Genomic DNA, 20,839 nt, shown 5'->3' with positions numbered 1-20,839 from the left:
CTGTTCACTACCCCAGTCTGTGAACGGACCGTGTCTTAATCATTTTTAGTATTTTTAGTATCTAGCACATACAATAAATGCTTGCTGAATGAACTAATGAGCATGGCTGAGCAAGAACAGGATGCGTAAGATGAGCCCTGGGTAACCTAGGAAAGCTCAGACTAGATCATGGGTCCATCTAGCATTTTCACATGGAAGTTAGAATATGCATTAAAAGGAGTAAGAAGCTATTTCCCAAGAAAGAGGAAATGCTTGGAAATGTCCCTCCCACCTATGCCACAGGACTTCTGAATCCAGCTAAAGAGAAACACTATGAGACACAAAGGATTTGGATCTGAGGGAAACGCAAATTAGCAATGTGGGAATTTTATCTTCTCTATACCACAGGACTTCATCTGCTACATTTTTATTAAAGTAACCCAAAAAAGTGTACATGTGTCCATAAAGCTGTACATTCTTCCATATAACAACACTGTTATACAATTAGTAACCTTTGTTTTTTCTGTCAGAATAGCTTACAAATATATTTTTACTTAAAAGGAGAGACAGGCCTGCTCAACAGTCCAGCTCTGGGTGTTTATTGTCTTTAAAGTGAATTTCAAAAAGAACAGAAAAAAGATTAAGTATGAAACCATGAGGCTGCTTATAAAAAGGCAGGAACTTGTTTGCAGACAAGATGTAACAACAATCTGCAGGGATTCACAGCTTTGTTTCAACCCATATGCCAGAAAATGAGCACTTGGGTCTACGGGCCTGAAGTCAACGTTAAAGCAATAAGGACTGGAAACAGGGCCTGGGAAGGTAGCTTGGGATTTGGAAAGTTCAAGAGGCAGAACCGGCAGGAATGGGTAGGGAGAGTGTTTGGTAAATAGCACCTCTGAGTCAGAATTGAGTAGTTAAGCAATCCAGGAAAGGGGACCGGCAGTGGAGAGCAAAGTCCCTCACTACGGGCCACAGCCAGATAGCAGCCAGGTTCACCAGACGCCCAGCTGTGGCCTTCGCAAGGGGACTTGGGTCTGGGAAACTCAAGGTCTTAAAGACCCCTCACCAATGTCACTGAGAAACTGAAGCAATGGAATTTCTTCCCTGTGAAATTTTCCATTTTCCTCAGACCCAGAACAGTAAATATTGCACAAGTCTGTAGACAAACTTGGATTGTACGGAGAGAGACGGCAGCCTCTCCCACGGGTGCTCTGAGCACCAAGGAGGAAAAAACAATGCCCAACGTCTGGCTGTTAGAGTCAGTTCTACAAGAGTACCAAGCAGTAACTTGGGGCATTCTCTCATTCAGCCAAGGAATACCTGCAAGGCTAAGCATAAAGCCATAGTCCTGAGGACGGAGGGAGAGAGAGTTTCCTAAGCCTACCAGGGCGGCCAGGAGGTTGTGACAGCCAGTTCTCCTCCAGCTCCTCCTGGGACCCAGGAGGCCATATTGCACAGTGAGAACTCTTGTCCTAGAAAATAAGGTAGTTCCATGACCCAACCAGAAGGGGAGGGGTGTGGGGTACGGTTGGTGGGTTGGGGGACAGTTGGAGAGGAGTGTGTGCTTTTAAAAAGAAGGCAATAATCAAGGACCTGAAGTTCCCGTAGCTTTTGAGCTACTTCTCAAAGAGATAATGGTAGCATCATTAGGACTTCCATCTGGTTACAAAAAGAAGAGTTTTGGCCAAAAAAACATTCCAGTGGAGACTCTTTGGATTCTAAAATTCCATTACAAGTCACCCCCAAGTTAATCGCCACACAGAGCAGCATTACAGCAAGGCAAGGGTCGGTACATGATGCCCTTCTGTCCCGACTCCAGTAACCTCCAACCCCTGCCTCACTCCCCTGACCTCCAGAACAAAAAGCTTTATATTCTTGGTGGGAAGTAACATCTACAGGTCTCTGAGAACAGAATTAGAAACAAGTCACGGTTTCAAGAAAAGCTACTCAGGACAGAAGGAATTAGGAAAGGCCTTTTCATTCTGTGCCTAGGATCTCATAAAAAATAAAAATAAAAGAGAAGATTAGGCAATATAGTATGAGTTGAGTCCAGGCTTGAATGCCCTTGAGTAAGAGAGGGGCCAGGGGTGCAGGTGTCCTGGCTGGGAGAGTGAGAAGTTTGAACTCAGCCTCTTTTCTCTCCTGGGACAGATCCTGAGCTCTCTTGTTCACAGCTGCTAATCCTGTTTGCCCCCTCCTACACCTCCCTGGGGTGTTAGCCAAGCTTCTCTCACCTCGACCAGGACACCGTTCCCCCCTCCCACAGGCAGACACTGGCTCCCAGATAAAGCACACAATTCTCTCCAAAGGCACCTGCGGAGGCCACTTCCAAGCAGCGTCCTTTAAGGATTTTTTTCTTTAAAAAATCTTTAGGTTTTTTTCTCCCCTTTTCTTAAAAAAAAAAAAAAAATATATATATATATATATATATATAAATAGCTCTTCATTTAAAATACAGTTCCCCAGGTTGAGATATGCAGTGGCCTGCTGTCACAGCAGAGTTGAGTACAGTAGAGTGCCAGCTGGGGCAGGCGAGGGATCTAACTGGAGACTGCCATGATGTAGTTCTTTGAAGGACTGCTCCTGCCCAGTATCATTTGGTTCTTGCAGGTGAGAAGCCCATAGGATGTGGCCACTGGGGCCTCCTGGTACAGGACGCAGATGGAGCCATCCTCCCCAATGCGGTAGGACACCTCGTAGGGGTCCACCCACAAGGTCAGCTCACTGGGCAGCAATCGGTGCAGCTGAGGCTGGCTGAGTCCAATCTGGCTAGCCACTTTACTGATGATGGGGTCCATCTTGTGGTTGATGCGGATGCAGCGGTAGCCAGAGCCCTTGGATGGTTTTTCAGGAAACCAATGGTGTTTGTAGTGCTCTGTGGAGACAGGACAAGGGGGAGATGCACTGGTTAGTGCAGCTGGGCCATGGATGCGACCACAAGGGGTGGGGGGTGATGGGATGTGTGCTAAGTCGCTTCAGTTGTGTTCATGCGACCCCACGGACTGTAGCCCGCCAGGCTCCTCTGTCCATGGGATTCTCCAGGCAAGAATACTGGAGTGGGTTGCCATTCCCTTCTCCCCGGGATCTTCCCCACCCAGAGACAGAACCCAAGTCTCTGTCCTCTGTACTGGCAGGTGCGCCACCCGGGTGAGGGTGATGACAGGAGAGGAAAGGGCCTAGTTATTTTAGGTAAGCAACATGGTTTCTCATGAGTTTTAAGACCCTCCTGAAACCCTCCTGACATTGTAGCAAAAAAAAAAAAAAAAATTATGGAATCTGGAAAGACCCCTCCTTCTAAGACATGGGTGTATGTGTATCGAGAGGGTGTCCCAGAGCTCTGAGGCAATCCTTTGTGGCCAGTATATTGCCTTTGGCACATTCCCGGTTTAAGGAGGAGGATATGCCTGGGACTGACATGTCCAGGCAGGGCCTCTGGGAACCTCTGAGCCAAAATTTCAAGGCCAAGAAGGCCGTCCTCACTGTTGGACCCACAGCAAGTCATGTCTCCCACCCAGTGCCTCGGTGGTTTCCTCTGCCTTGAAAAGTCAAAGACCTGTCACAGTGGCTCAGGGAGGCAGAAGTGGGATGTTTTAACGAAACATATGTTGTCCCTCAGAAAGTGGGACTGTGTGGGCACGTTTAAATGTGGCTATTGCTGCCCAAGCCCGCCAGCCAACAGCTAGGAGACAGGTCTCTCCCCAGCCAGCAGCTGCTTATCTCTTGCCCACCTCCTCATCTCACGCCGCACCACCACCAAGCCCAACACAGGCCCGCAGAGCGCAGTTACGGCGTACCAGCCTCTCTCGGTACCAGAAAGGGTGGCAGATGGCTAAGAGAGGCCGGAGGATAGAAAGGGGACCCGGATTCTAACTTGAGGTGCCAGCCACTGCCCCAGGCACGGCGCGGCCCGCGCGGCCGGAAGAGCCTCGGCTGGGAGCCCGAGTTGTTTGGAAGGTTCCACTGCGCCTTCTCGTTCCATAAGGACCCTCGGCTGGTCGGGCTGTCGCCTGCAGGGTCTTGGGTCCAGTGAGGGAGAACAGCCCGCACGCAGACCCACAGGCACCCCGCTTCCGCGGCACCCAGCGGCGACCCGGGGTCGCAGTCAGGACTCTGCGCCCGCGACAGCGCAGAGGGCAGCAGCCAGCTGGAACCACGGCGCACCCAGCCCCAAGCACTGGGCCGAGGACCACGACCCGAGGGAGCGAACGGGCCGGGGCCGCTCGGCGGGGAGCCCGCCCTCGGTGGGGACTGAGCCCGAGGGCGCCGGGCCTTCCGCCCCGTGCTCACCCGTCAGCGCCGCCTGGAGAGCCCCGCGGAACACCTGCAGTCGCTGCTCGTTCACGCAGCCCCGAGTCCTCAGAAGGCTGGAGAGGAAGCCCACGGCGGCGGCTATCTCCGGGAGCATGTCTGCTCTCCCCTCGGCTCTGCGTGTCTGGCTCCTGTCGCGGGCCTGAACGGTCTCCGACTGGACGGCCTGTCCAGGTAGCCTTTTCTCGCTTCGCCGCCCCTCGGCTCTGCCGGGACTCTCCCGGAGACGCGCTTTTCAGGCCACGGCGAGAGGCGGGGCTGGGGGCGGGGGGGGCTCCGGCGCGGGGGGGGGCGGGGCCTGGCGTCCGCCCCGCCCCGCCCCGCCCCGCCCCCCGCCCCCTTCGCCCTGAGGTCATCGCCCCCTGACGTCAGTGCTGGTAACACGAGCTGAGCTTTTCGGGCCTCGGCGAGAGGCGGGGGTGCTGGCGGCAGAGGCCATTGGCCGGCGGCGCGAAGGGGACGGGGCCTATATAAACCCCGCCCACGCGCGCTCGCCCCCGCCACCCCCGCCACCCCCGCCGCCCTGAGGTCATTGCCCGTGACGTCAGTGCTGGGAACCGGAGCCCCGCTTGCCGGCGGGGCAAGCAGGGGAAAGGGAGACCGGGAGCTGCCGGGGTCTCTGGGAAGGAAAGCAGCGCGTCAGGCTGGGCGTGGTCTGACCTCCCCTCTCCCATCCTTCCTCACAGCTTAAGGAACACCTCCGACGAGAGGCCTTCCTGGACGCCGCCTCCCCCAGGCGGTCCCCTTTTCTGACTCCCACATCTTCAGCCACACCCTGTCAAGGCCACTCACCCGTTTTACCACTTTCCCACCAGTCAGAGTGGCTTCTTGACTCTCCGGAAACGGAGACTAGCCTTCTGTTTACTTCTACGATAATGCCAAGTTCCCCAAGTTGTGCTCTTCCTCTCCAGAAATGCCTGTCCTCTTGCCTAGAACCGTGGCCTACTCTCACCTAATGCTGCTGGGCAGGGGTGGCGGCAGTGTTGGCGGCAGCAAGACTGGCGGGCCTTGCTCTTCCACGTGGGGGCCATCCTCAGAACCTGGTGCCATCACAGGCTCTCCTTGAGGTCTGCTGAATGAGGATAACGCCTAACCAACATCCCAGGGTTCAGAATTATGTAGGTGCCCCGTACATATATATTAATATCGAGTCAAACCCGATGGCCTCTGTAAATCTTTATTTTCCTTCACTTTGGGGGCAGTCTCCTCTTTTCTTCCCTGACCCCAGATTCCTCTGCCTCCTTCCTCCCCGGCTGTGTCTCCCATGGATCCCTTCCTGTTCCCCTTTCCTCATTATGTCCACTGATTCCTCTTCCTTTTCTCTTCACCTTTTTTCCTCACAGAGATCTGGTTCATGTTGTCCACTTTGATATTTACTTTGTTTTTACCAGTGACCTTCCTATCCGCAAGTCTGTTCACATGTCCTTTCATCCCGCTCATCCTATCTGCTGTGTCTCTCCTCTTGGATGTCCAGCCACTACATCAATGTCAGTCTAAATTCCACTGACTTCTCCAAGGCCAGCCTCCTTCTTGACCTCCATTTCTATCAAATACCACCGGTTCCCCAGTCACTCTACTCAGAAAACTCAGACTCACTTTTGGCTTGTTACTTTTTCATTAGATCCAGTCTGAAGACCCGTTGCTTCTTCATGTCTAGATGACTGCAGTAGACACTATCAAATCCAGTCCCCAGACCACACTTCTCACTGTTAGATTTACTTTCCTAAAGTTCTGCACTCACGTGCTCTTCTTTTGCTCAGATCATTCTGAGATATCCTCCATTTGTCTACTGCATTAAGTATGGACCCCTTTGTGTAATAGTTAAGAACTTTCATCATTTGGCTGCATCTACCTTTTTAGGTTTCTGCCACTTTGTGCTCCCAGGTGACTCTCCTCACTGTTCTCTAAGCGTCAGAGCAGTTCTGCATCCCAGAGCCCCCAGCATTTGCCCATGATCCCTATCCCTGCTCTGTAATATGGTCCCCATTCCAGGTGCTATGAATGTGCATGGCCTTGCTGCACTGTAACCCATGCCATTACCTCTTGGATACCTCGCTGCCTCCTTGCCGTCTTTCCCAATCCCTCACACTCCTGAAGGCACAGCTTAAGCTGGGTCCTCCACTTTGAAAACTTGTGCTGATCATTCTCTCACTACAGAGTTAACATTATCCATACCATTCATTTGGCATTTATAATCTGTTGTTTGATAAGATTAATGATCTTTTTAGAGGCTCACATCTTGTTTGCAGACTACTGGAAAACAGGTTGCTGCTGCTGCTGCTGCTAAGTCGCTTCAGTCATGTCCGACTCTGTGCGACCCCATAGACGACCTCCTACCAGGCTTCTCTGTCCCTGGGATCCTCCAGGCAAGAACACTGGAGTGGGTTGCCATTTCCTTCTCCAATGCATGAAAGTGAAAAGAGAAAGTGAAGTCGCTCAGTCGTGTCCGACTCTTAGCAACCCCATGGACTGCAGCCTACCAGGCTCCTCCATCCATGGGATTTTCCAGGCAACAGTACTGGAGTGGGGTGCCATTACTATGCTTATATGTTCTATATTTCTAGGACAGTTTGGGTTTAAAATATTCTGCTCCATTGCTTCATATAACCCATTAAAATGCCCTGGAATTCTAGTGTTTTGGCATTGAACAAATCTCTTAGATGAGCTCTTCACTGACTCCTCCCCAAAGCTGGATCAGGCTGTACCTCTGCTCATTGAGGGGGAAACAATGTGTGTTCAGAAACAGGACTGGAACTGGAAACAAGATAACTTAGAGAACATCAAACAAAAAGATCAGCTGTCAGCAAGACCAGGGAAACAGGCCAAGGTATAAACATGTGTGCAGAGTGATTTAGCACCAAAATCTGAAAATAACATCTTCCTGGGTATGCTGTTGACAGGGGTGTGCTGTTCTGGGCCTTGCTCTAGTCCATAATTGATGGGGGGAAAGTTTTGTGACAGATCATCACCTGTTTTTTGCCTTAGGAAATAGAATTCTGTCCTTATGTAGGTTTTTTTATATCATTCGCCAGGTCACACAGCTAGTTCTCACTAGTGCCAGGACTAGCAGATCTCTGGACTTCAAATATCATGCCCTTCTCATTAGACCGTGGAGCCCCTGTTCTACTACAGTGGCCCCTCGTCCCACCTCATCCCACAGAGCTGTCATTCTAGATGATGATGCAATGAATTGGAGGGGAATATTCTTCATTTTGAAATAGGAGCAAGGTCTTATCCCACAGATTCCCCCATTACCCAGGGAGTGTCTTAGTCTCATCATTGGTGGTTAATTCCTCAACTTTGTAGAGAGCATTGATAATAAGAACCAGAAAGCACTTCATGTACTTTCTCATCCTCTCTTCTTTCTACACACAAGCCTAGCGAGAGGAAGTTTAATGTATCCAACATGCAAAGTTTCCAAGTCACTTTATAGGATTTGGACTTTCAATCAGTTTCTTTTAAAGGCAAATACATTATAATAATCCAAATTACTTTTGGAACTCTCTGAAACTTCCCTTAAACTGCTAGGACCAGGGTCCTGAGAAGCTCTGAAGTCCAGATTTCACTTCTGTTTCCTGCTGCCTCCCATTGTTTGGCATAGCCAAGGGATAGTTCTAGCATCCGGATAAGAACCATGGGTCCCTCCCTCTTTCTTCTCTTCTTCCTGTTCCTCTTCCTCCTTACTCATCTCTTCCCCTCTCCCCAAATGCCTTGAGTTGAATTTTGAACATTAAATGTCCTAACATTCTGCTGAACTATGACTCTACCTACTGCCATGTTGGGCAGGTAGTGTGGAGGTGGGGGTGATGCCAGTGTATGCCTCAACTGGACCTGAAATTTTTCTGTGCATGTGACCCCAACCCACTGTTTCCCTGGATGCCCATCGCACCCACTTGCACAGCTTACCTGTGTGGCCTCTCTAGAGTGACCCACAGCTTCCCAAACAACCCTCCTCAGATCAAATCCCTACCCAGAACTGGGTTCCTCTCCTCAGTTCTCAGCCCTAGCTTTGTCTGTGGGGTCATCACGCATGCTCTGCTTTCCACTCCCCAGTGTGGCACAATCAGATCATTGTACGTGACCATCTCTCCCAGCAGCCTGCTGACCCTGCAGGGCCTTACCCCGGTTGTCAAGACTACCTCCCAGTTTCCTGACCACATGTTGAAACCTGAGGTTAAGTAAAGTTGATCTGCAGGCTGAGGCTGGGCTGCAATCTTCTAGGAGGTTATATCAGCTCATTCTAACACTGTGCAGTGCATAGTTTCAGTAAGTCAGTGTGTGAGTGTGCATGTGTATGTGTGTATGTATGTGTGTATATACGTGTGTATTCATGTGGGTAGGTAGGCAGTATATATGAATGTACATACTTAAATGTGCATGATATTTGTGGATAGAAGGGACTGTGGATATATGTTTGCAGATATTAGCATGTACATAGTATATATTGAAGGACATCATTTTGTGAAGTGCTTGTGTCTGGGTGGAGTGTGTATTTTGGCAGGTGTGTCTGAGTGTGGCTGGTATAGATGTTAATTTGATCTTTCCTCTCTTCAGGCCTCATCGGTGATAACCTTGCTCTGCTGCCCAGAGCTGATAAGAAACATCACCCAGGGAGGATGAATGCCTCTTCTTCTAATCAGAATGAAAATATTGCTAAATATATTCATAATTCTTTGCAAACATCATTGGATACTGTTCGGGATATGTTTTTGAGTTCCCTATCACCGTCTCACAAAGTTGTACCCTTCAAGATCAGCTCTAGACCATCAGTCTGAGAGTTACTCTTTAGAATCAGGAACAGGAATCAAAGACAAAAAGAAGATAACATTGTTCCTAGAACTTGTTAAAGAAGACTAAGAAATTGGGGATGTTAGTGATTTTTAAGTATCTGTCTTTAATTCCCTTTCCTCACCCCAAAGTGAACTGAGAACAGGGACAGAAACATGTAATGCAAAGATGATTAGGGTTAAGTGGAAAACTACCCATCTGGACTGAAGGAAGGCTTGGCAAAATATAAATATGAAAAGGACTTTCTAATCCCCGGGTCACAACAATTTTCAAGTCTGTAAGGATCATTTCTGAGAAACTGTTGAGGGTTGAAGAAGAGTCAGAAAGCTAAAAAGTAACCCATTTCCCAATGGCTCTGAAGGAAGATGCAAAAAGAAGATGCCATTGCACAAAAAACACCTAAATTTGGCAAGAGAACTTCTTTATAGGAAAGTGAGCAAGTAGATCTGCTAAACAAGATATCTGCTTCAGGACTCAGATGCTCTGAGGTACACAAAATCTTCAGAGTGAAGGCTGAAGATAGCCACAGACGGCAGCTGCTGGCGGTGTGCAGCCTGTAACCTGCGCTGGATCACCCTCAGCAGCTTCCCACACAGTTTCCAAGTGATGAATAGAAACAGCCATGGCAGATGCACCCTGCCACCCAACCTGGGAGCCCATCGGACACCTGGTGGCCAAAATAACAGGCCTGCCTAAGCTTTACCAGGCTTACCTACAGGCAAACTTGGGAGCTGGGGAGGGTCATGGTTCTGCATAGTACACAGTCTCTGGATTTCCTCTCTCTACCAATTACCATCCATATAGCTCAGAAGTCACAAGTTGGAAGCCTGTGAAGCAGACTCAATCATAATATACATTGTTTGGTTTGAATAGTGCTTAAGCATTTAAAATATTAGCTCTCAATTTTTAACTATTAGGTAGTGTCGTATACGGAGAAGGCAATGGTGCCCCACTCCAGGATGCCCACATGCCCACAGGATGGAGGAGCCTGGTGGGCTGCAGTCCATGGGGTCACTAAGAGTCGGACACGACTGAGTGACTTCACTTTCACGCATTGGAGAAGGAAATGGCAACCCACTCTGGTGTTCTTGCCTGGAGAATCCCAGGGATGGGGGAGCCTGGTGGGCTGTTGTCTTGGGGTCGCACAGAGTCGGACACGACTGAAGTGACTTAGCAGCAGCAGCAGCAGCAGCAATGTTGTATCAAAATAAAACCCAGAATTATAATTTCTCTTTAAAAATTAACATATCTATTTACACTGATTCCACATTCTTATTTACTGATGACTGGTACCTAAGACAGGGAATGTGTCCTTCAATTTGTCCAGTCCCCACCCACTCTTTATAGCATCCCTGCTAAGACCAAGTTGTGATTATCACTTACCATGGCTGAATGCTGGGGTTTATTATTATTATTATTATTACTTGATAGGAAAGTAGGATTTATTGGTGGGCATGAGTAAGGAGGGGATAACACCAAGGATCTCGTGAGTACAGGGCTCGCCGTTTGTCCAGAGGCCACAACTGGGGATGTATTTGAGCCTATAGCCATCCAGGATGAGCTGCTTTTCTGCTACACTGTCTTCACATTTATCCACATTAAACTTAATAAAGCCCCACTTCTTGGAGACGTGGATCTTCTGGCAGCCAGGGAACTTGAACCTGGCCCTGCAGAGTTCAATCACACGCTCCTTGTTCTGCAACTTGGTGCAGATGGACATTATGACTTGGCCGATGTGGACCCTGGCCACTGTGACCTGGGGCTTTCCAAAGCCACCACTCATACCTGTCTGGAGCCTATGAGCTCCAACACAGGACAACATCTTGTTGATGTAGGTGACAGGGAAGGGTTGGAGCCACATTTGGATGTGGAAGCCACCTTTGCCACAGCTTTTCACCATGTACTTGTTGGCACAAATGGAGGCAGCCTCCAGGGCTTCGGAGGAGAGCTGCTCACACTCGGATGACACCATGTGACCTCAGAGTGGGAACTCATCCACTTTTGCCTTCTTCCACTCCAGGTCAAAGATGTGGATCTTACAATCAGGGATATCTTGGCAGAAGGAAGACTTTGAGTACGGCTTGTTCGTACAATATCTATAACACCGGGTGGGGCAGTGGCCCATGGTGACACCAGGATTTCCAGTGGTGAGCCAAAGGGAAAAGGCTGGGACTTATTATGATTTTTATATACTTAATCTTCATTTGCATTATCTACCTTGATCCTGGAAGTGTTTGAATTAGCATCTCCCTATACAGAGCAAATGTCAAACTATCATTTCTAACCCTAACTTTCTTGCTGAACTGCCAACTGCTTTTTATTTCAGTTGAGAACTGGACATTTTGAAATATTTTTTCTGGTGTTTTAATCTCAGCCTATAACAAGCCTGTAACAAGAACGGTAATGCTATTTTGAGAGAATGAAATCAGAAGTTGAGCATAAGGGAAAAAATTATCTTGACTTGCTCAGTTCAGTTCAGTTCAGTCACTCAGATGTGTCAGACTAAACAAGTCAAGATACTTTTTTCCTTTATGCTCAACTTCTGATTTCATTCTCTTTCAAAATAGCATTAATGTTCATTGTCTAGACACCAGGCCGAGTTTGACAGACATCTTTAACCCTACCCCTTCTGATCAGTTGCCAAGGCCTAGAGTTGGACCATAAAGAAGGCTGAACATCGAATAACTGATGCTTTCAAGGTGTGGTGCTGCAGAAGACTCTTGAGTCCTTTGGACAGCAAGAATATCAAACCAGTCAATCCTAAAGAAAATCATCCCTGAATATTGACTGGAAGGACTGATGCTGAAGCCGAAGCTCCAATACTTTGGCCACCTGATGCAAAGATCTGACTCACTGGAAAATGCCTTGATGCTGGGAAAGATTGAAGGTAAAAGAAGAGGGCGGCAGAGGAGGAGATGGTTAGATGGCATCGCTGACTGAATGGACATGAATTTTTTTGTCCCTTTTAGGGACAAAAATCCCCAGAAGGCAGTGAAAGACAGGGAAGGACTGGTGTGCCACAGTCCATGGGGTCACAAAGAGTTGGACATGACCTAGCGACTGACCAACACAACAACACAACTACATTTGCAACATCATTCCTGCCTTTGCCTCTTGCTATGGGCAAAATTCTCCCTCCCCAGTCCTTCTGTTCCATCTAGACTATTGCCATAGCCTACTGGTCACCTTATGGCAGAAAGTGGAAAAGAACTAAAGAGCCTCTTGATGAAAGTGAAAGTGGAGAGTGAAAAAGTTGGCTTAAAGCTCAGCATTCAGAAAACTAAAATCATGGCATCCGGTCCCATCACTTCATGGCAAATAGATGGGGAAACAGTAGAAACAGTGGCTGACTTTATTTTTGGGGGCTCCAAAATCACTGCAGATGGTGATTGCAGCCATGAAATTAAAAGACGCTTGCTCCTTGGAAGGAAAGTTATGACCAACCCAGAGAGCATATTAAAAAGTAGAGACATTACTTTGTAAACAAAGGTCCATCTAGTCAAGGCTATGGTTTTCCCAGTAGTCATGCATGGATGTGAGAGTTGGACTATAAAGAAAGTTGAGCGCCGAAGAATTGATGCTTTTGAACTGTGGTGTTGGAGAAGACTCTTGAGAGTCCCTTGGACTGCAAGGAGATCCAACCAGTCCATTCTAAAGGAGATCAGTCCTGGCTGTTCATTGGAAGGACTGATGTTGAAGCTGAAACTCCAACACTTTGGCACCTGATGCAAAGAACTGACTCCTTGGAAAAGACCCTGATGCTGGGAAAGATTGAGGGCAGGAGGAGAAGGGAACGACAGAAGATGAGATGTCTGGATGGCATCACCAACTCAATGGACATGAGTTTGGGTAAACTCTGGGAGTTGGCAAGGACAGGGAGGCCTGGTGTGCTGCAATTCATGGGGTCGCAAAGAGTTGGACATGACTGAGTGACTGACTGACTGACTGGTTATTCTGCCCTCCAGTCTCTCTTTACTTCAATCCACACTGAAGACTTGACAGAATAATTTTCTTTGAACAATATCCTAAACATGTCACTTTTTCAGCTTTTAAAAGACTTCAAAGTCTTCCCATTGCCTACAGCATTAATCAAGTATCCCTTTTCTGGCATTCAAGTCCCAGCACCCTAGGACTTCTTAGTATAGTAACTCAGATCACTAGAGAGTTTGGTAAAAATTCAGATTAAGCAGCCTCTTTCTTCCCTGAGGCTCTGATTCTGTGGTTTGAGATGAGATGTAGGCCTATTTGTCATAAGAACCCAGGCCACTCTGATGCAATGGTCCATGAACCTCAAGCAACACAGCCTGTCTCAGAGGCACTCTTAGGGCACCAAAACACCTGCCACATCTGCCCAGACCCCGTGATCTGTGTCAGCGCCTCCCTTGCTGCAGCACCGGGCTCATAACTGTTGGCTGAACTGGTGGGGATCAGGCCTATGCAAAAAGTGGTCTGTACCCCCAGACAGCATTCTGAAGGCCACCTCAGAGACACCTTGTTTATTCTTTATATTATTTACTATTGCTGTTGTTTTGGCTGCATCACATGGCATACAGGATCTTAGCTTCCCTGACCAGGGATCAAACCTGTGTCCCCTTCAGTGGACTGCCAGGGAAGGCTCCCTCAGAGGCCTAGTTTAGAAGAGCAAATAGCAGTCTCTTTAAACAGGAGGCCTCTTTCATCTTGATACTTGAGACACATTCAGACACACTTGTTTTTGTTGACCACAACAAAAACAAGTTTTTGTTTGGATTCTAATCCTGAATCAGCCACCTACTATCTATGACAAGGCAAATCTTTAATTTCTTTTATCCTCAATTGTTTTCATCTTTATAATGACAATAAGTTCTTCCCAGAGTTATTGGGTAGATGAATAGTAATATATAGAAAGTGCTTAGTGCAATGCTTAAATATCATAGATAAGTATGTATACTTATTTTTGACATAAATATCATAAATAAGTAAACCACAGCCTGGTACTGCTAACAGTCAGAAGCGGCGTTTTCAGAAATCATCTACACAAAATTTTTAATTTTTCAGATGAAGAAAAGGAGGCCATGCGATGGGAAAAGATGCCCAATGTCACACAGCTATTTAGGGCAGGATTAGGACTAGAACCTCTGTCTCTCACCTCTAGAGAGCCCTTCCCATTTTTCCACATCCCTTCTTGTGACACATGCTTCATTCATCCCCTCATTCATTTATTCTCTTACTTAGGGAGTATTTATTGAGTACCCTTGGTGCCAGGCTCTGGAGCAACAGTGGTGGGTTTTGGAGTGGCAGCTGTTGGGAGGCTGAAGGCAGGAAACGGTCAGGTCGGGTGGGAGGTGGAGAGCCCACGGGGCAGAAAAATTCAGCTGTGCATACACACAGTGATGTTTCGTCAGGGAAAGGCAGAAATTTGGGACAGAGAGAAAGACTGGGAGCCTTGCAGGGGCAAGACATGGGGTCAGTGAGAAAGAGTGACCAGGAAGGTCAAAGATGATGGTACAGCAGGACGAAACGACCTTCAGAGAAGTGATGAGGAGCGATGGTTGGAATAGGGAAGGCAAAGCAGGAGGATGCAGCCTCACCAAGTGGGCCTGGAGGGGTGTGGGCTGTGATGGAGCAACAAGCTCCCCTCGAGAGGGTCATGTTTCAGGTAAGGTCAGGAGTTGCAGAAAGCGCTTGGATGAGGTTGAGGTTAGCAGGGACTTTGCTGGATGCGAGGGTTCGGAGGGAGGTGGGGGGAGTCACGTTAGTGGAGGGCACTTACACAGAGGTGTGGGAGTGAGTGTGTTTGTCCCTTGCACAGTGGCCAGTGTGGGAAGGAGTGAAGGTTCAGTCCTGCCTGTGCCTCGGGAGACAGCTGAGCCTAGGGTCTCAGCCACAAAGATACGAGGCCCAGAGAGTTGCTCCTAGGGGTCAGTCAGGGGACTGCAGGTGGCCTCTGTGGCTTGGAAGACTGAGGCCTCCAGGTTCCTGGAGCTGGGCTCTCAGAGCCTGCTTTTCGCTTCCCAAAGCCACCTTTCACGCCTTCACGCCATCCTTCACCGCACTGGCTCATGCAGGCTCTCTCTCCTGCTGGGGGGAGTGATGGAAAGTGTTACTAATTCATCAGACTTGTGACACAGGCTGACGGTATGAAGGGGATCTGGTCCCCCAAAGACAGCGGTGCCCTTGAGGGTCCCTTCTCAGCTGCTGACCCACGAGAGGAGTGCTCCAGCTCCGATCTCCTTCACCAGCATGGGCCTGCGGCAGGGGCTGAGTGTGCGTGAGAGAGAGTGAAAGAGTGACGGGGTGGGAGCTTGAGCAGGGGAGATGTGGACAGATGGTCAGACCAGGATTTGGTTGGAAAGGTCCCCAGAGATGTTTTTTGCTTTTGTAATTCCCTACGTGCATCATAGGAGCAAAAGGATAGAAACTGTTAAAAGTCTGATATCCTGGAGGCCCCTTCCCCCAAGAATGTGACCTCCACACCTTCACCCTCTGGGCCTTCTCCAACAGCGCTAGAAGGTGTGACTGCAAGTGCCGGAAACTCAACAGCGGAACACATGGACTTGGGGACAGCAGCACATCTGAAGCTGAATTTATTGCCTCTTTCCCAAACTGAGAGGACAGACACGTTGTAAATACTCCTCATCCTCACTCCCTGAAGCCCAGGACAAACCCCCTTCATCTCCAGACAGAAAACAAGAGAAGAGCTGCCGCAGATGTTGTTTTGGCAAAACCTTAATGGGCTGGGCCTCCTGTGGCTAGGTGTCTGGGGTAGGCAGGAAGCTGGCATCACAGTTGTGATGGCCAGAAACCCCCTGGGGAAGGAGCTAACGTGTGGAGAAAGACAGACTCAAGAAATGGGGACAGGAGGAAGAATCTAAAGAAGAGGTACCGTAGTGGCCAGCTCTGGCTTCAGGGCCCAAGGTGTTTCTCAGCTGTGCGTGGCTCCCAGCCCAGGGAGGCTGAGCATTTCATCCATGTGGTTCACAGAAGGGAGCCTGGTGGGCAGACTGGGAGTCACTTCCCTGAGCCACACTCTGCGTATCTATAATAAGAGAGTGTGGGCCAGGAGACCCACCTTGCTGCTTCCATAATCTGTGTGAATACCTAATGCAGGAACATGGGATCCGAGGAATCTGAAGTTATTCTCGGTAGCATTTAGTGTTATCCTCAACTGAGCTTTAGTGAGAGCCCATAATGACAAGAGTAATCAGGTCAGGATAATAGCTGGGAAAATAATAACCAACATCCTTTCCCATGTTTCCTTCTGTGCTCAGCTCAAGTCTTCCTTCATGGCTCAGGAAACTCCCCTGAGGTCAGGGGTTGAGTCCCACTGAGTCAGAGAATCAGGTGGTCCTGGGTATTTTCAGCTGCTTTTCAGCATTAGAGATGCGGTCCCATGGTGAAAGCTCCTGAGGAGAGTGGAGACAGGGATATTATGAGATATGTCTAATAGGGCTTCGAGAAGGTTGAGCCCCTAAAGTTGAGCAGAATGAATTATATTCTTAGTGGGGATGGGTAAGCTCCTAGAAAGAGAACAACTCCCTGACCCCCCGGTTTTGAATTCAAAGAGGAATTTAAGTTGCTCAGTCATGTCCGACTCTTTGTGACTGTATGGACTGCAGCATGCCAGGCTTCCCTGTCCTTCACTATCTCCCTGATTTTGCTCAAACTCATGTCCACTGAGTCAGTGATGCATCCAACCATCTCATTCTCGGCTCCCCAACTTCTCTTTCTGCCCTCAATCTTTCCCAGCATCAGGGTCTTTTCCAAGTATCCTTATTTAAAAATGCATGTAAGTCCAGGAAGACACCAACCACCCTTTTCTAGCCAGATTACAGGAGGAGGGAATCTGCCTAAGAACTTGAACAGACAGAAGGTTTGGGCCTGCCTCACTGAATTTGTAGAGAGGCACAGAAGTGTGGGTAGGGATTAGAAAGAGCTGAATTACCGTGCAAAAGAAAACAGGAAGAATCTGTAAGGAAAGGGCCTGAAATCTAGCTCACATAGCAAAAACACTCATGGATCAGCAACACAATTCCTAAACTAATTTGACTTAAGAAAAAGAGAAGCTCAAAACTAGAGCCAACCTTGCTCCCAGAGGAATCTGGAATATTTTGAGGAGGGGCACTGGATTTGCTATAGGCCTTAGAATGAAGTTCTGAACCAATCTTGGCTAGCACCTAAGGAGCAGTGAACCTCAGCTGACAAACACCCATTGGGAATATGGCCTTAGGTGTCACACTCAAGCGCCTGACTTTAATGAGGACAACCACCTCCAAAAGGAGGGTAACTGCCAGCCCACTGTGCAATTTACTTCTCAGCAACTCAGCACAGTTCTCCCTGGCAGGGAAGGGGTTCTGTGGGGATCAGTGAGCCAGGAAGTGGAGAAAGAGGGCGAGGTGAGTATTGCAGAGATTCATCTTGTCTGACCCTCCCATGTCTCGGTGCCATGTGTATATGAGTCATAAATCAATCACTTGACCCCAGGATCTGAACACCTTTTCTCCTCCTTGTTTTAAAGTGATCAAAAGGAAGGAGGCTTGGTCCCCATCCTCAAGGGTGGAAGGTGGAAGTTTTTCAGTCTACTTTGAAAGAAATGATTCCTGACCTCAAGAAACTCCAAGCTGGGGACAAGGAGGAGACATGCATACAGAGGACATACACGCAAAGCTGCCAGCGAACACAGTCTGAAGTGAATGAAGGGGTTGGAATGGAGGCAGTAGCAGACAGTTGGTGTCCAGTATGAAATAGCTTGCTGGCCCTGGAAGTTCTGAGCTAGATTTGCAGGTCTTATTAGTAGGGGCAGAAGACAGTTCAGTACTGTACAAGCATTCACACGACTGCTCCCCCACTGGCTTTTGGCAATTCTGGTTTCCTTCCCGGGTTTAACTGGAAAGGTCATCTCAAGCATGCTCACCATACCTGCTTACTAGTGGGGGCCCCAAACAGTCTATCACGGCCGCGGCAGCACAGACGGCAGCCACCAGGTGATTTTGTTTATAAAGCTTAAGCTTTTCCATAGGGTCAAAGGGCATCCCAGAGTGGCTGGGCGAGGCTCCAGAAAGGCAGGTTCTGGAAGCCAAATCAGCATCTGGGCTTCTGTTGCTCCCTTCCTTAGAAGGGGCACCTGCATAGGCTCTTCCAGGGTACATTGTCATCCTGCTTATTTAACTTATATGCAGAGTACATCATGAGAAACACTGGGCTGGATGAAGCACAAACTGGAATCAAGATTGCCGGGAGAAATATCACTAACCTCAGATATGCAGATGACACCACCCTTACGGCAGAAAGCAAAGAACTAAAGAGCCTCTTGAAAGTGAAAAAGGAGAGTGAAAAAGTTGGCTTGAGGCTCAACATTCAGAAAACTAAGATTATGGCATCCGGTCTCATCACTTCATGGCAAATTGATGGGGAGACAGTGCAAAACAGTGACAGACTTTCTTTTCTTGGGCTCCAAAATCACTGCGGATGGTGACTGCAGCCATGAAATTAAAAGACGCTTGCTCCTTGAAAGAAAAGTTATGACCAACCCAGACAGCATATTAAAAAGCAGAGACATTAGTTTGCCAACAAAGGCCATCTAGTCAAGGCTATGGTTTTTCCAGTGGTCATGTATGGCAGTGAGAGCTGGACTATAAAGAAAGCTGAGCACCAAAGAATGGATGCTTTTGAATGGTGGTGTTGGAGAAGATGCTTGAGGGTCCTTTGGACTGTAAGGAGATCCAACCAGTCCATCCTAAAGGAAATCAGTCCTGAATATTCATTGGAAGGACTGATGTTGAAGCTGAAACTCCAATTCTTTGGCCACCTGATGCGAAGAGCTGACTCACTGGAAAAGACCCTGATGCTGGGAAAGATTGAAGGCAGGAGGAGAAGGGGACGACAGAGGATGAGATGGCTGTATGGCATCACCAGCTCGATGGACATGAGTTTGAGTAAGCTCAGGGAGTTGGCAATGGACAGGGAGGCCTGGCGTGCTACAGTCCATGGGGTTGCAAAGAGTTAGACACGACTGAGAGACTGAACTGAACTGAGGGTACAAAATGACCACCAAAATTTTGCACAGCACTTCAGTTTCCAAAGCTGTTTTATGAGAACAAGTTGAACGCCCATATGATGCTCACAACCACTCCATAAGGCAAGAACCTTCTATACTTCAGTGATAAGGAAAATGAGGCTGGCAGCAACTATGAGGCTTGTTTAAGGTTACCCAGCAGAGGCTAGGCTGTCCTTCCCACCACGCAGCACTGGCCTATCCTCACAGCCTCTGGCTCGGACTTGAGGGCCCCAGAGCATGACGGGGATCATTTGAGTGTGTCTATCAAAGGCCAGCTGTCATCTGCATTTCAGTCCTTCTCTAAATGTTTCAGGAGAAACATAAGGCGAGCATTCTGGGAGACAGTGTCTGGGAAGGCTGCCTCCCTGGGCGCTCCAGCTCTCTGTAGGAGATGGAAACCCACCTCTTCTCTCTGAACTGGCTCACCTTTGCGGGACCGGTGAGTCGTTCGGAAGATGAGAGCCAGGCCAGAGACCGCGGGCGGCTGTTGCCCGGCTTCCGGCCCCGCGGAGCCCTCAGGACTCTGCGCCCTACAAGGGCTGCGCTTCCGGTGGTCGGGTAGTCACCCGCGGTGGCCACGTCAGCGACGGGGAGAGCCAGCGGCAGCGACTAGGCTGGGAGAGCGGTGACGCTGGCAGGGAGAGGGAAGGGGAAGGAGCGGGGAGGGGAAGGGAGGAGTGGGGGGAGGGGAGGGGAGGGGAAGAGGGGCGGGGGAGGGGGCGGCCCCGACTCGGCTGGGAGAGCGGTGACGCTGGCGGGGGAGAGGGAAGGGGAATGAGGGGGAGGGGAGGGGAGGAGTGGGGGGAGGGGAGGGGAGGAGGGGAGGGGAGGGGAGGAGTGGGGAGAGGGGAGGGAGAGGGGAGGGGAGGAGTGGGGAGAGGGGAGGGAGAGGGGAGGGGAGGAGTGGGGAGAGGGGAGGGGAGGAGTGGGGAGAGGGGAGGGGAGGAGTGGGGAGAGGGGAGGGGAGGAGTGGGGAGAGGGGAGGGGGAGGGGAAACGGAGCGGGGGGAGGGGGCGGTCCCGACTTGGCTGGGAGAACTGTGACCGAAGCGGGGGAGAGGGAGGGGGAAGGAGGGGGGAGGGGAGGAGAGTAGTGGCGGGTGTGGGGAGGGGGACAGGAGGGGGAGAGGAAAAGGGGCGGGGAGAATGGGCGGCCGCGACTCGGCTGGGAGAGCTGTGACCCTGGTGGGGAGGGGCGGCCCCGACTCAGCTGGGAGAGCGGTGACGCTGGTGGGGAAGGGGCAGAGGGAGGTGTGGGAGATGGGGAGAGGGAGGGGCGGCCGTGACTAGGCTGGGAGAGCGGTGACGCTAGCGGGGGAGAGGGAGGGGGAAGGAGGAGGAGGGGAGGAGAGGAGTGGGGGGAGGGGATGGGGAGGGGAAACGGAGCGGGGGGAGGGGGCGGTCCCGACTTGGCTGGGAGAACTGTGACGGAAGCGGGGGAGAGGGAGGGGGAAGGAGGGGGGAGGGGAGGAGAGCAGTTGGGGGAGAGGAGGGGAGGGGGAGGGGAAGAGGGGCGGGGGGAGGGGGCGGCCCCGACTCAGCTGGGAGAGCGGTGACGCTGGTGGGGGCGGGGCAAGGGGGAGGGGTGGGGAAGGGCCGGCAAGGTTAACTCGTGCCAGGGCAGCCAATTCTGAACTTCCTCTTTATTCTGTGTGTGTAAATGTGGGTTCACCACGGGGGTCGCGTGAGTGACCATTTTCCGTCCTTGTGAGGGCGCAGGTGTTTG

The 20,839-nt window shown here is 50.0% G+C and overlaps 1 protein-coding gene and 1 pseudogene across 1 annotated transcript; both read right to left on the bottom strand.

The window, feature by feature from the left end:
- Positions 1-390: 390 nt before the first annotated feature.
- BTG2 (BTG anti-proliferation factor 2) lies at positions 391-4,534 on the bottom strand. Its single transcript, XM_019976519.2, has 2 exons — positions 4,270-4,534; positions 391-2,857 (listed from the first exon to the last, which is right to left on the bottom strand). Exons 1-2 carry the CDS (start codon positions 4,385-4,387, stop codon positions 2,523-2,525), a joined length of 453 nt encoding a protein of 150 aa, XP_019832078.2. The 5' UTR covers positions 4,388-4,534; the 3' UTR covers positions 391-2,522.
- Positions 4,535-4,635: 101 nt separating this feature from the next.
- LOC109570598 (large ribosomal subunit protein uL16-like) lies at positions 4,636-19,811 on the bottom strand (annotated as a pseudogene).
- Positions 19,812-20,839: the final 1,028 nt, after the last annotated feature.

Source organism: Bos indicus, chromosome 16, assembly GCF_029378745.1.
Source record: "Bos indicus isolate NIAB-ARS_2022 breed Sahiwal x Tharparkar chromosome 16, NIAB-ARS_B.indTharparkar_mat_pri_1.0, whole genome shotgun sequence".
Taxonomy (NCBI): domain Eukaryota; kingdom Metazoa; phylum Chordata; class Mammalia; order Artiodactyla; family Bovidae; genus Bos; species Bos indicus.
Note: the sequence above shows the minus strand (reverse complement) of the source record. Positions and strands in the feature narration are given on the sequence as shown.